General features: G+C 42.2%; 1 protein-coding gene across 1 annotated transcript; it reads left to right on the top strand.

The window, feature by feature from the left end:
* The first annotated feature begins 2,121 nt into the window (after nucleotides 1–2,121).
* On the top strand, nucleotides 2,122–11,700 carry LOC106579925 (cationic amino acid transporter 4). The gene is made up of 5 exons (XM_014160329.3): nucleotides 2,122–2,228; nucleotides 3,313–4,380; nucleotides 4,666–5,378; nucleotides 6,104–6,212; nucleotides 7,021–11,700. Exons 2-5 carry the CDS (start codon nucleotides 3,399–3,401, stop codon nucleotides 7,230–7,232), a joined length of 2,016 nt encoding a protein of 671 aa, XP_014015804.1. The 5' UTR covers nucleotides 2,122–2,228; nucleotides 3,313–3,398; the 3' UTR covers nucleotides 7,233–11,700.
* Nucleotides 11,701–12,387: the final 687 nt, after the last annotated feature.

Below are 12,387 nucleotides of genomic sequence, written 5' to 3'. Positions count from 1 at the left end.
GAAGTTATTCATTACCCTTTGGATGGTGTGTCAATACACCCAGTCACTTAGAAGATACAGGCATCCTTCCAAATTCAGTTGAAGGAGATAAAGGAAACCGCTCAGGGATTTCACCATGAGGCCAATGGTGATTTAAATATTTTTTTCAATTGTATTTTACCACCTTTTTCTCCCCAATTTCATGATATCCAATTATGATCTTTTTTCATCGCTGCAAATGGGCTCGGGAGAGGCGAAGGTCGAGTCATGTAAAACATGACCCGCCGAACCGCACTTCTTAACACCTGCCCGCTTAACCCAGAAGGCAGCCGCACCAATGTGTTGGAGGAAACACTGTTCAACTGACAACTTTTTGTCCTGAATATAAAGCATTGTGTTTGGGAAAAATCCAACACGGCACATCACTGAGTACCAATCTTCATATTTTCAAACATGGTGGTGGCTGCATCATGTTATGGGTATGTTTGTTATCAGAAGGACTAGGGGAGTTTTTTGGGATGAAGAAATGGAATAGATTCAAGTACAGGCAAAGTCCTAATATGCAAGGCCAAATATATAGTGGAGTTACTGACCAAGATGACATTGAATTTCCTGAGTGGCCTAGTTACAGTTTTGACTTAAATCAGTTTGAAAATCTATGGCTGTCTAGTAATGATCAACAACCAACTTCACAGAGCTTGAAGAATTTAAAAAAGAATAAGGGCAAATATTGTACAAGACTCAGAAAGACCCAGAAAGTAATTGCTGCCAAAGGTGATTCTAACATGTATTGACTCAGGGGGTTGAATACTTATCTAATCAAAATCTATTAGTGTTATTTTTAATTAATTAAAAATAAGTTCGAATTTTTCTTCCATTTTGACATTACAGAATATTTTGTGTAGATCGTTGACAAAAAATGACTATTAAATACATTTTAATCCCACTTTGTAACACAACGTGGAAAAAGTGGAAAAAGTAAAAGGGTGTGAATACTTTCTGAAGGCACTGTATGACAAAAAATACCTTAAAAAAGAAGAAGAAATAAAAGTAACAACTAATTAAAGAGCAGCAGGTAAATAACAATAGCGATGCTATATACAGGGGGTACTGTTACAGAGTCAATGTGTGGGAGCACCGGTTAGTCAAGGTAATATGTACATGTAGGTAGAGTTATTAAAGTGACTATGCATAGATAATAACAAAGAGTAGCAGCAGCGTAAATGGGGGGGGGGGGCAAATAGTCTGGGTAGAAGGAGTCTTATGGCTTGGGGGTAGAAGCTGTTTAGAAGCCTCCTAGACCTAGACTTGCTTGCCATGCGGTAGCAGAGAGAACAGTCTATGACTAGGGTGGCTGGAGTCATTGACCATTTTTAGGGCCTTCCTCTGACACCGCCTGGTATAGAGGTCCTGGATAGCAGGAAGCTTGGCCCCAGTGATGTACTGGGCCATACGCACTACCCTCTATAGTGCCTTGCGGTCAGAGGCCGAGCAGTTGCCATACAAGGCAGTGCTTTGGTTGAGTTTCCCTGGCACTGTTTCCACATGCTAAAGTCATGGGACCGATATTAGCATTTTTCACCATCATGTTCAAACATCTATAAGTGACATTGTAGAGCTTCACAATCAATTATAGATACTTTCAGATGATTTGGAGATTGTGCACGAAAAATACTAATATCTGTCCCATGACTTGAATGGGATTTATGCCACTATGTTAAAACGTTAGCATGTGAAAACAGTAACAGGGAAACTAAACCAAAAGCATGGATTGTTGTCATAACTTGTCCATACACTTTTAACAACGTAAGGAAACCATTGTGGAATTTTAGAATTTTCTTGAACTATCCATTTAAACACTGGCTGTACACAGGCCTTTTGGGTGAATTCCTTTTCCCAGGCATTACTGACTTATTCCAGATTTTATAATTTGTGGATAAGTATTTTACGTTTCGGCTAACCATATTATGTTATAGCAATCTGTCATTAGGCGATACAGTCGATGGCAAGGCACTGGTGATGCATGCAATGTCTGAGAAGGGGAATGCGACGCTTGTCTGATGGCCGATCCCATCGTCGTCAGATGAACAATAGACCAGTACTGTGCCTTTAAGAAGAGAGCTCGGTCAGCTCACTATCCTCTGGTTCTCCACCTTCCTCCCTTCCTCCCTCCCTCCCTGTCGTTGAGCTTCAAGGGATATCAACCGGGCCCGAGATAGGCTACTGATAAGCAATATTCAGCATTCAAGGTAAACCAATAAATACATTTGTTACCATAATAGAGCGTTTTATATTACACTATATATGCAGAATAGCAGCAATGGTTGTGTTTCTCACCTGGCTCTTGCCATAGGCTACATATTGAACCACCTTGTTTGTGCCATAATAAAACAATATAAAACGTAAAATGTCATAGAATAGTCAGCCATTGCTTTACTGAAATAGCTTATCGTTTGTCATGAATAATATTTGCATGAGTTTCCATTTTCTTTTAAATTATTAATGTGGATTTTGTGAAAACGACGCACATAAAGCCATTCATTCTATTACACACGAATCACCCGGTTATTATGGAGGACAGATGGGTCGCTTCACTTTGTGTTGGTGTTTATTTCTAGGGAATAAAAGCGTTACGTAATGTATTTCTAGCATTGAGGCAGAACTCGCCATATGCTCGCCGCGCGCAGTTGTCGGAAACTGTACATCAAAAAAGCCGCTTACCGATGGTCCAATTTGTAAATGTGTTTTATCACATAAAACGTCCATTGATGATTGATTTTGGTACAGCAGCGTTAAACCGTAACCAAATAGTTGTGTATGAATGTGGTAAGGCTACTTTTAGTCAGTCTCATTACAGGAAGCTGAATATAATAGCCAACAGGTCTACCATCATTAGGCCTATTGGACTGCCAGTGAATATAAGACGTGTCAAACACCCAGAGCAGATGTTTGAACTCTTTAGTATGGGCAGTTATTAATCAGTATTAGACAGAGCAATCACATTTCTTAAATTGCATACTTTATAGCTTTATTTATAGGTTTTACATGACTCAGATAGACCCAATAGACATTTATTAAGCTACCCCACATAAGGCAAATACGAAAAATGTGTCTGCAATTCTGAACATGTTGTTTCCACCTTTTGATGAGGGCAGACATGGAATGCACAGTATCATCAGCAATATGACATCAGGCAGCAGTATGGATAGGTGATCGATGGATGACTTGAGTTGCTTTTGTCTACCTGCTCTGAAGTCACAGGCTTCAGGGCAAATTCAATGATGGCTGCTTTGTCCCTGCATGATGGTATGCATGTGTGTTTTTGTCTCTCAGGTTAGTCGATCAGGAGAAGAATGGATCCAGTTTGAGCATCTTGACTGATAAGACCCTGTCCAGTTGCTGAGTGTGATCCTGTAACCATGGCGACCTGCGGGCGTGGCTGTGTCCCTGCAGTGCGTTTCTGCCAGAGGCTGAACCGACTAAAGACCCTGGATGATGACTTGATGGTGACGTCAATGAAGCGTTGCCTGACCATGGTGGACCTGGCCCTGCTGGGTGTTGGTGGCATGGTGGGCTCTGGCCTCTACGTCCTGACTGGCACTGTTGCCAAGGACACCGCCGGACCTGCCGTGGTCCTCTCCTTCCTCATAGCAGGCATTGCTTCCCTGATGGCTGCCCTCTGCTATGCAGAGTTCGGAGCTCGTGTTCCCAGAACGGGCTCGGCCTACATGTTCACCTATGTTTCTTGTGGAGAGATCTGGGCCTTTCTCATTGGCTGGAACGTAGTGTTGGAGTACATGATTGGTGGAGCCGCGGTGGCGCGGGCGTGGAGTGGTTACCTGGACTCCATGTTTAACCACACCATCCAGAACTACACAGAGAACCACATAATGAAGTGGAATGTTCCCTATATCGCCCACTACCCTGACCTGCTGGCTGCCGGGATTCTAGTTGTTGCCACCATCTTCATAACCTTCGGAGTGCGAGTCTCCTCTTGGCTCAACCACATCTTCTCAGCCATTAGTCTGGTTGTCATACTCTTCATCTTGGTGTTTGGCTTCGTGCTAGCCGACCCAGTCAACTGGAGCCAGAAGGAAGGAGGTTTTGCACCGTTCGGTGTCAATGGGGTGATGGCGGGCACAGCCACCTGCTTTTACGCATTTGTTGGCTTCGATGTGATTGCAGCCTCCAGCGAGGAGGCAAAGAACCCCCAGCGAGCCATTCCCATGGCCACAGCCATTTCCCTGGGCATGGCCGCCACAGCCTATATCCTGGTCTCCACAGTCCTCACTCTCATGGTGCCTTGGCACTCGCTCGACCCAAACTCAGCCCTGTCTGACGCCTTCTTCCGCCGAGGCTACAGCTGGGCTGGCTACATTGTGGCAGTAGGGTCCATCTGTGGTAAGTGTCTCTTGAAAGACTGTAACCACACCAATGTTAGCCTCGCAAGACACCTGATGTTGCAAGCTTACATGAATGGTTTGCTACCACGGAATCATGATCGCGCAGCAGTAATCAGTCTGGTAATTACGAGGCTACACCAATGTATCATGTCATTAAGTTTAATTTGGTTAGTTGATGATATAAATGATTGAAGGGCAAATGTGTATTACTTTTATTAATTTTTACTTCATACAGTAGGTCTCTTGCGCTGATAATAATGTGACTCTGTCTCCCCTTTTCCAGCCATGAACACAGTGCTACTCAGCAACCTCTTCTCTCTCCCTCGGATTGTTTACGCTATGGCGGAAGATGGCCTCTTCTTCTCCTTCTTCGCCAAGGTCAACCCTGTCACCAAGGTCCCTGTTAATGCCATCTTGGTGTTTGGCCTCCTCATGGCCGTCATGGCCCTCATCTTTGACCTGGAGGCCCTGGTCCAGTTCCTGTCCATTGGCACCCTCCTGGCCTACACCTTTGTGGCAGCCAGTGTCATCGTGCTGCGCTTCCAGCCTGAGAAGGAGAAGACCAGTTCCAAGGCTAACTTCACCATGTCCCCCAACTCTAACCCTGAGCCCTCGCCCGAAGTCTCAGAGTCTCAGATCATAGCTCAGGACAGTGGGGAGCTGAAGGAGTATGAGTCCTTCTCAGACAAGCTGCAGCTGGTGGAGATGCAGAAGACCAGGAAACGGAGTGCCCCAGGGGCGTTGAAGGCCCGCTGGGAGCCCTACCTGGGCAGGTTGCTGGGGGACTTTGAGCCAGGGGAAGTGGTGGCCTTTTCTGTGCTGGCCGTGATGGTGAGCTCAGTGTCCCTCTGTGCCGTGTTTGTGTTTGGGAGTAACCAGCTTCAGCTGCCTACGTGGAGCTTCGCCCTGCTAATAGTGGTGTTTGGCTCAACCTTCCTTCTCTGCCTGGTCATCATATATGCCCATGAACCACATGTCAACACCAAAACCTTCCAGGTGAGCCAAACAGATTATCACTTTTGTATTATATGTCTGCTCATATGCCCAAAGTTTAAATGCAAAGCCATTCACAACTTTGTTGACTTTCACTTGTATAGAATAGTGTGGGTCCACCCATAAAGTTAGGGAAGCAGAACTAAACTCTCGCCTTAGAGTTATCTGTATAATGTTGTCTGCCTGGGGAGTTGAGCAAACAGCCTTTTATATTTCCCTAAGTTCTTATGTAGCTATGATAAACTGATACTACTCTTTATGAGTTTTAAGTCTCTCACAGACTCATTATAGCTGTCGCTACACTTCAGGTGTGATAAACTCTGCTCAGTTTGACTAGAGCCCAGACTGCCTATAGCCCAAAAGACAGGGACTCAGGGAGCCACATTATCAGCTAGCTCTTAGACTGAGTCCCAGAAGACATTCACTCTCCGCTGTGTGGTTGATCTGCTCCTCATATAAAATAAAATCTGTTTCTGTGACTCATATTTGAGAGGCAGATGTTTCTGTGAGCTCAAGCAGGACCCATGTTCCCCCTGGCACCAACCTATTCATTCTGCTGAATTATATTAAGTGAACCAAGCTCTAGTCATCTTTTAGTAAAGACTAGTGTTCTTCTTGGCTCTCCAGCTTCCTTTTTGTCAATGACTAAGACTTACCGAATTGAGGAAGGCTATTTGACAAATTTTTATGCATGTCAGTATGGTTGTTTGCTGTTGTAATTTTTCTAGGTACCCTTGGTCCCATTCATTCCCGGTGCAAGCATCCTCATGAATGTGTTCCTAATGCTGAAGCTCAGCCCTATGACCTGGATCCGCTTTACCATATGGGTGGCTGCAGGTAAGATTACATCTGCTAATGGCACAAATATGTGTTGTGTAAAGACCATGTGCTATGTAGCACAGACAGGCCTTGTAAGCCAAACATCCTGTCAGGCAGAACTGAAATGGTTGCATTCAGTGGTTGAAATACTGTGCCTTTTAACCTAAATGATCGACAAATAGTATGGTTACTTAATACTGATTGATGATAAATAGCAGGATACGAAACAGGGTTTTATACCTACAGGGTTTTGTACATGGTACATGTTTGTATTTAAACATCTGCAGGTTTCTTGAGCGTAAACCCCTGAAGAGACAGTGAGTTTTCTAGCCAACACCTGCTGCAGTGAGAAAGTGTTAATTGGCTATTGAGTTTGCTGTCATAAAAGTTGATCATCAAGGAAACATGAGTGGCTGTATGGGCTCAGAGGTCTTCTGGACCATGTAAACCATTTAAACACACCTGTCTGCCTACAGAGATTTAACTGGCTTCACAGGGAATATTGGACATGACAGGGGCTTGGCTAAGCCATGTCTAAGTAATAATTTCCCTGGTGAAAGTTATGTGACCATAACACACAGATGGGATGGGCCAAGATGCATCTATAGGCTGTGGTGACTGTTAAGCACCACCATATTCCTGCTATAGCTGTATATTCTCAACAGAGTTGCACATACAGTATGACAACAATAACAACATGTCTGTGTGATTATGTAAGCGTATGTAGTCAAACAATATTCAAAAGTGCTACCCAATGCTATAACAAATACCAGGTGCTTTTTAGAATACTCAAATTCAATTAACAGTGTATGTTGCACCTCTCCAGGTCTGCTGGTGTATTTTGGCTATGGGATCTGGCACAGTAAGGAGGGCCTGAGGGAGCTGCAGCCCAAGGATATGGCAGCCAGGTACGTGGTGCTCCCCAGTGGCAGCCTGGTAGAGACAGTCCAGTCTGTGCAGCCGAATGGACAGCGTGACGCCAGCACCCTCCACACCACTTCCTCCCCGTCTGCTGAGGAGCAGCAGGCAAAGAGATGATGTGTAAGAAGGGAGCCATTCTTATTAAAGTGGGCCATTATCGTCTATCTGCTCCTGCTTGTATACTTTTACTGCTTTCATTACCTCACTCTCTTCTCTTCTCACCCCTCCCTCATGTGACTGGCCTCATACAGTAGGTGTGTAACCCCGCAAGGCTCTGTTTCTCTGCATTAGTAAATACACATCACTGGATGGGACTCACTCTCATTATGAAACATATTTATATCTGTTAATATGGGAACATACCTTTTTATAGCTATCCAGCGTTGTTTACGATATTATTTATTTCAATAAACCAGCACAGGGGTTTTTTCTTTGTTAGCATTGCTCTCAACTTTAACATCCCTTTGGCACTCACACTTTAATGTTTTTGGAAGATGTAAAGTGCTTATGATCATGGCATACATTGAGTCATGATTAGGGCTGTTGCGGCGACCATATTACTGCCACACCGGCGGTCACGAGTCATGAAGACAGTCAAATTCCATGTGACCGTTTAGTCACGGTAATTAGGCTTCTCCAAGCTCTGATGCTGCTGACAGTCATTAGTAGCCTACCAAACTTGCTAAATGCCTGGAACTCAGCACTCTATTGTCGCTCTAATCACTCTGACATCGATGCAAATGTAATTAACTTTTTCGAATCATAGTCGCACACGTCATGCAGCCTAGCCCATACGCCCATATGTTTTGATAAGGTTCGAATCACAACTAAAGTGGCCAAATAACTTCTTAAAATTAAGCACATTAATCTGCTTTAAAAGGGGTGTAGAGCCTAACTGGCATACATAAGCAGTGCGTGAGTTTCAAGTTTGAGGAAGATAATTTTCACCATAAAAATGCACCTTTATAATAAAAGCATTACATGCATAATGCATTTACGGTCACTTTTGATAATGGCCAACTCTTCTTTTTGGCTGTTGAAAAGTAATGGATAGTTTTCCCAAAATCTTCAATATGCACCTTGGAATTGTATAAGGACACGCGCAGTTGCGTCCCCGATGTGTCTGTCTTCACTTGTAGCCTGTGAGAAAGACCAGATCACTGATGGAGAGCCATGTGAGTGAGAGGTGCTTCTGAGCGCGCAGCATTCCGGGCCAAGGGCACAACAGCCACTGGACGCAAAAGACATGGATTTTTTTAAGGTGCTTAATGGCCACACAAAGGGGATGCTGCCGGAAAATTCGAGGCATTATCAAGTGCTTGTCAAATTGTGAATGAGGGACTGATGAAGTGTGTACAGCCTGCGCAAAAAAACAAAGCCTTTCAAGCGTCTTTTTTCAAATCATCATTAGTCTCATCATGCAGCCTTACAATGTATTAAAAATCAAAACATATAGCCCAACATTTGTAGAACAACTAAAGTTACATTAATAACTCTAAATTAAGCATATAGGAGTACCTATTTCTTTGTTAACCACTCAACACAGAATAGCCATGTGTGTGTTTGGAGAAAATATCCTTTCTATTTAATTCAGCTTTGTTCAATTGTAGTCTTTAAACTATAAAATAATGCCATGGAATTCTAAGCAAATCTTGTCTGCTAAATGAACTAGCGTAGCCCACCGCATTTAGCATAGCCAGATTAGAGCCTAACATAATGACACCTCAGAGTATACTATTCTGTACTTCTGAAATAGATTACATTTTCTTCATATCATGTTTCTTTAGACCTGTCTAAAATAAATAATGGATTCATTGTGAAGGTGTAGGCTATATTACATGGATTTTATTTTTACTTTAAAAAAATGTAGCTGTTCCAAAGGTCTGCATCAGTGGCTTGTGTGCAAGCCAGGAGATGTGTGGAAGCTAGGAGATGCTAACGGTCAGTTACCGTGAGACTGGCAGTTATTTGCTTGACAATCATCGGCTGATGAAATTATCACACACACACACAGTCTTGTATAACTAATCTTGTGGGGACACAATTCAGTCCCATTCAAAATCCTATTTTCTCTAACCCTAACTCTAACCTTCACCCTAACCCCAAAACCTAACCTTAACCCTAAAACTAACCCTGGCTCCTAAACCTAATTCTAACCTTAGCCCTAAACCCCCTAGAAATTGCATTTGACCTTGTGTGGACTAACAAAATGTCCCCAGTTGATCAAATTTTTGTTTGTTTACTATTCTTGTGGGGATGCACTCACGCACACACACACACACAAGCATTATTCTCGCCTGAGGAGAGACTAAATTCTGTCAGTGGGTCATGTGGCTCTACTTACAACCCCTGGGACCGCCTCTGTAGCTCCCTCACGCTGGTGGCTGCTCAGCCAAACACAAATCGACTACTTTGCTAAAGTTTCTTAAACTTGTTCTGTTTTTTTAAAGATTTTTTAGATATTGATTTATTTAGTGTATTCTCCGAACTGGGAAACATTTCACTGATGATGGCATCTCTCAGATGGTACTCTCTTTAATGAATCTATGTCTTTCCCCTATCAGTGACTAGGCCAATCAGTAATATCACACACATATTATATTATATTATATTTTGGTACCTCGCTTCGTATTATAGTGACCCGACTCCACTTGAGATGGTCGTGACAATTCTTCTAATGGTGACTAGGTGGTGAGAAGACCTTTCAACCTGTCACTTAATCCACAGACTCCTATCTCATGACCTCACTCTCTCTTATGTGTCCCACATTTTGTCAATGAACTTAATCTCTGCTGAGAAGGGTTTTTTCCCATGCACAATAACTAGACAGCGACCCATTCCCCGTCGCTCTGCTAGCATGAGGTTAGATTATACAACCAGCTGATATAAAAGCACATGGATTGTTTTAGCTATTGTTTTGTTCTCATTTCTCCTCATACACAAGAGGGATAACGAGAGTTATAAACATATCAAATAAAAACTAATCTAATCAAATGTTATTTGTCACATGCGCCGAATACAACAGGTGTAGACGTTACCATGAAATGCTTACTTACAAGTCCTTAACCAACAATGCAATTCAAGAAATAGAGGGGGGGGGGGGGGGGGTCACAGTAAATAGTCCAGGTGGGCATTTGATTCATTGTTCAGCAGTCTTATGGCTTGGGGGTAGAAGCTGTTAAGGGGAACTTTTGGACATAAACTTGCCGCTCTGGTACTGCTTGTCGTGCAGTAGCAGAGAGAACGGTCTAAGACTTGGGGACTGGAGTCTCTGACAATTTTATGGGCATGTGATTTAATATATGCTTTTTGTAAGGCAAGTACAAACCCAGTGCATGATGTACCTGAACAGGGTATTTGGTGGTGGTGGTGCTGTTGCTGCTGCTTAAAAGCATATTGACAAACAGAGATTGGGAGTTTTGTCAGACTATGCCAGCAATAGGACATCCCTCATCCTCATGAGGCCTCTGTAATCTGACAGATTTGCAGCGGTCCCTGCAGCTGCCTAATAGCTTGACCTATATGATAAAACACATATGTGAGATCACACAGTGCTGAATTACACTGAATGTCTCAGAGAGATAGCATTCTGACCCGCAGTTACTCCCTACCCTGTCTGCTAGCACAGTGTCTAAGATGTCACAACAATGTAACAATGTCTCAAAGTGATAATCATAGCATTCCAATGGCTGAAGTTTTCAGTCAAGTCCTGATAAGGGGTTATTTTGTTACCTATTAGGTGTAGATTTGCATGGTTGTCACGTTTGGAGATTGCGGTAAAACATCTACCATTTATCTGTGTTTTAATAATGTTACTAAAACATTGCCTTAATGTTATTACCATTTTCTATATACCACAGCCCTTAGAATGATGAAGAATGAGCATGATTCCCTGACTACTGGCTACCAACCTCAGAAGTGTCTGTAGCTCAACTTAGTGTTGTACCGGAAAATATGTTGTTTTGCCTCTTATTTATCACTATTTATTAGTTATTATAAACATACTGATTTGTTAATGTAAATATATGACACAATGGCCTTAAAGATGTTTTCATGAATACGGAATGATTCCCAAAGCTTACGTGAAATCTAAATTACTTCAGTTGTTCAGGTATTTTTTTTCTTCTTCTATTCAAGTAGTTTTCCCTGTTATAATCTCAGTATTTACTCATAGGATATTATATCGTAAATTATTATATAACATTCAATTGATTTGAACAACAGATATATCCTTTGAAATAATCTAATGTTGGTGGATGCGGGGATACCAAAAATATTCAATGGATTTTTGTACAACTTTGCACATTAAGTTTCTAACTGCAAATGACTGTATGTGTCTTTCTTCCACCTTGTCTCTGTTTTTCCTGTGGGAGCAAGTTGCAGGTGTTGACATTGGTGCTTTTGGCAAACTGAACATTTCCTCACCTCTGAGTTACAGTCTGTCTTTTGTGTACCAGTAAGCACAGTGCGATATGAGGTCTGACTGTACCTATGTACTCTACTTTCACATCCAAATGTCTTTTTTTGTTGTATAGTCTAAAAGAAGTTGTGTTATTTTGTGACAAATAAATGTTTTGAAGCAGTATTCTGAAAATTGTTATTTTTACAGGGTAGAATACTATTAAAATAACTCAATTGATTATACAATGCTTCATTTTACATTTTCAGATAAATACTGTGTGTCTGCCATATTTTGTCTTTAAACTCCATGCAACAATTAACAATTAGGCTAAATCAGTCTGTCAATCATGTACCATAGACAATACATTCATCATCTATCGGGGGACACATCTCAATGACATGCTTGAGGGATGACACAGCTGTATAATTGGCTCAAATGAAAGACTGAAATCTGAGGTCCAAGGTTAGACTTGATCAAGCAAGTTTGTCACCATAGAGAAGGACTTGTGAGTTAGTGGGCTAAGAAATTAGTGATTTCATTAGTACATCTGCAGTCTGCAAATACTTCACTATCTAGGTATATCCCTGAAAATGAAACCCACTATTGTGCTACCTCTGAACTCATGCAGAACTGTTTGAACAGGCATGAACAATAATATGGGCTTGAATTGCATACAAAGAGCGCTCTCCTTCTGTTAGTTTCAGGTGTAGTCAATATCTAGTCTGGATCTATGGGGCTTTTCACAGGTATCTCCATGACTACAACCCACCTTCAGAAAAGTCATTTGGCATTTCTAGTGCAAGGAAATACAAAGGACAAAAATATTGCAACCTAACGTGCCATGGGAAGCATACTTCACAATGAATTGGT

This window comes from Salmo salar, chromosome 20 (genome assembly GCF_965601325.2).
Source record: "Salmo salar chromosome 20, fSalSal1, whole genome shotgun sequence".
Lineage (NCBI taxonomy): Eukaryota > Metazoa > Chordata > Actinopteri > Salmoniformes > Salmonidae > Salmo > Salmo salar.
Note: the sequence above shows the minus strand (reverse complement) of the source record. Positions and strands in the feature narration are given on the sequence as shown.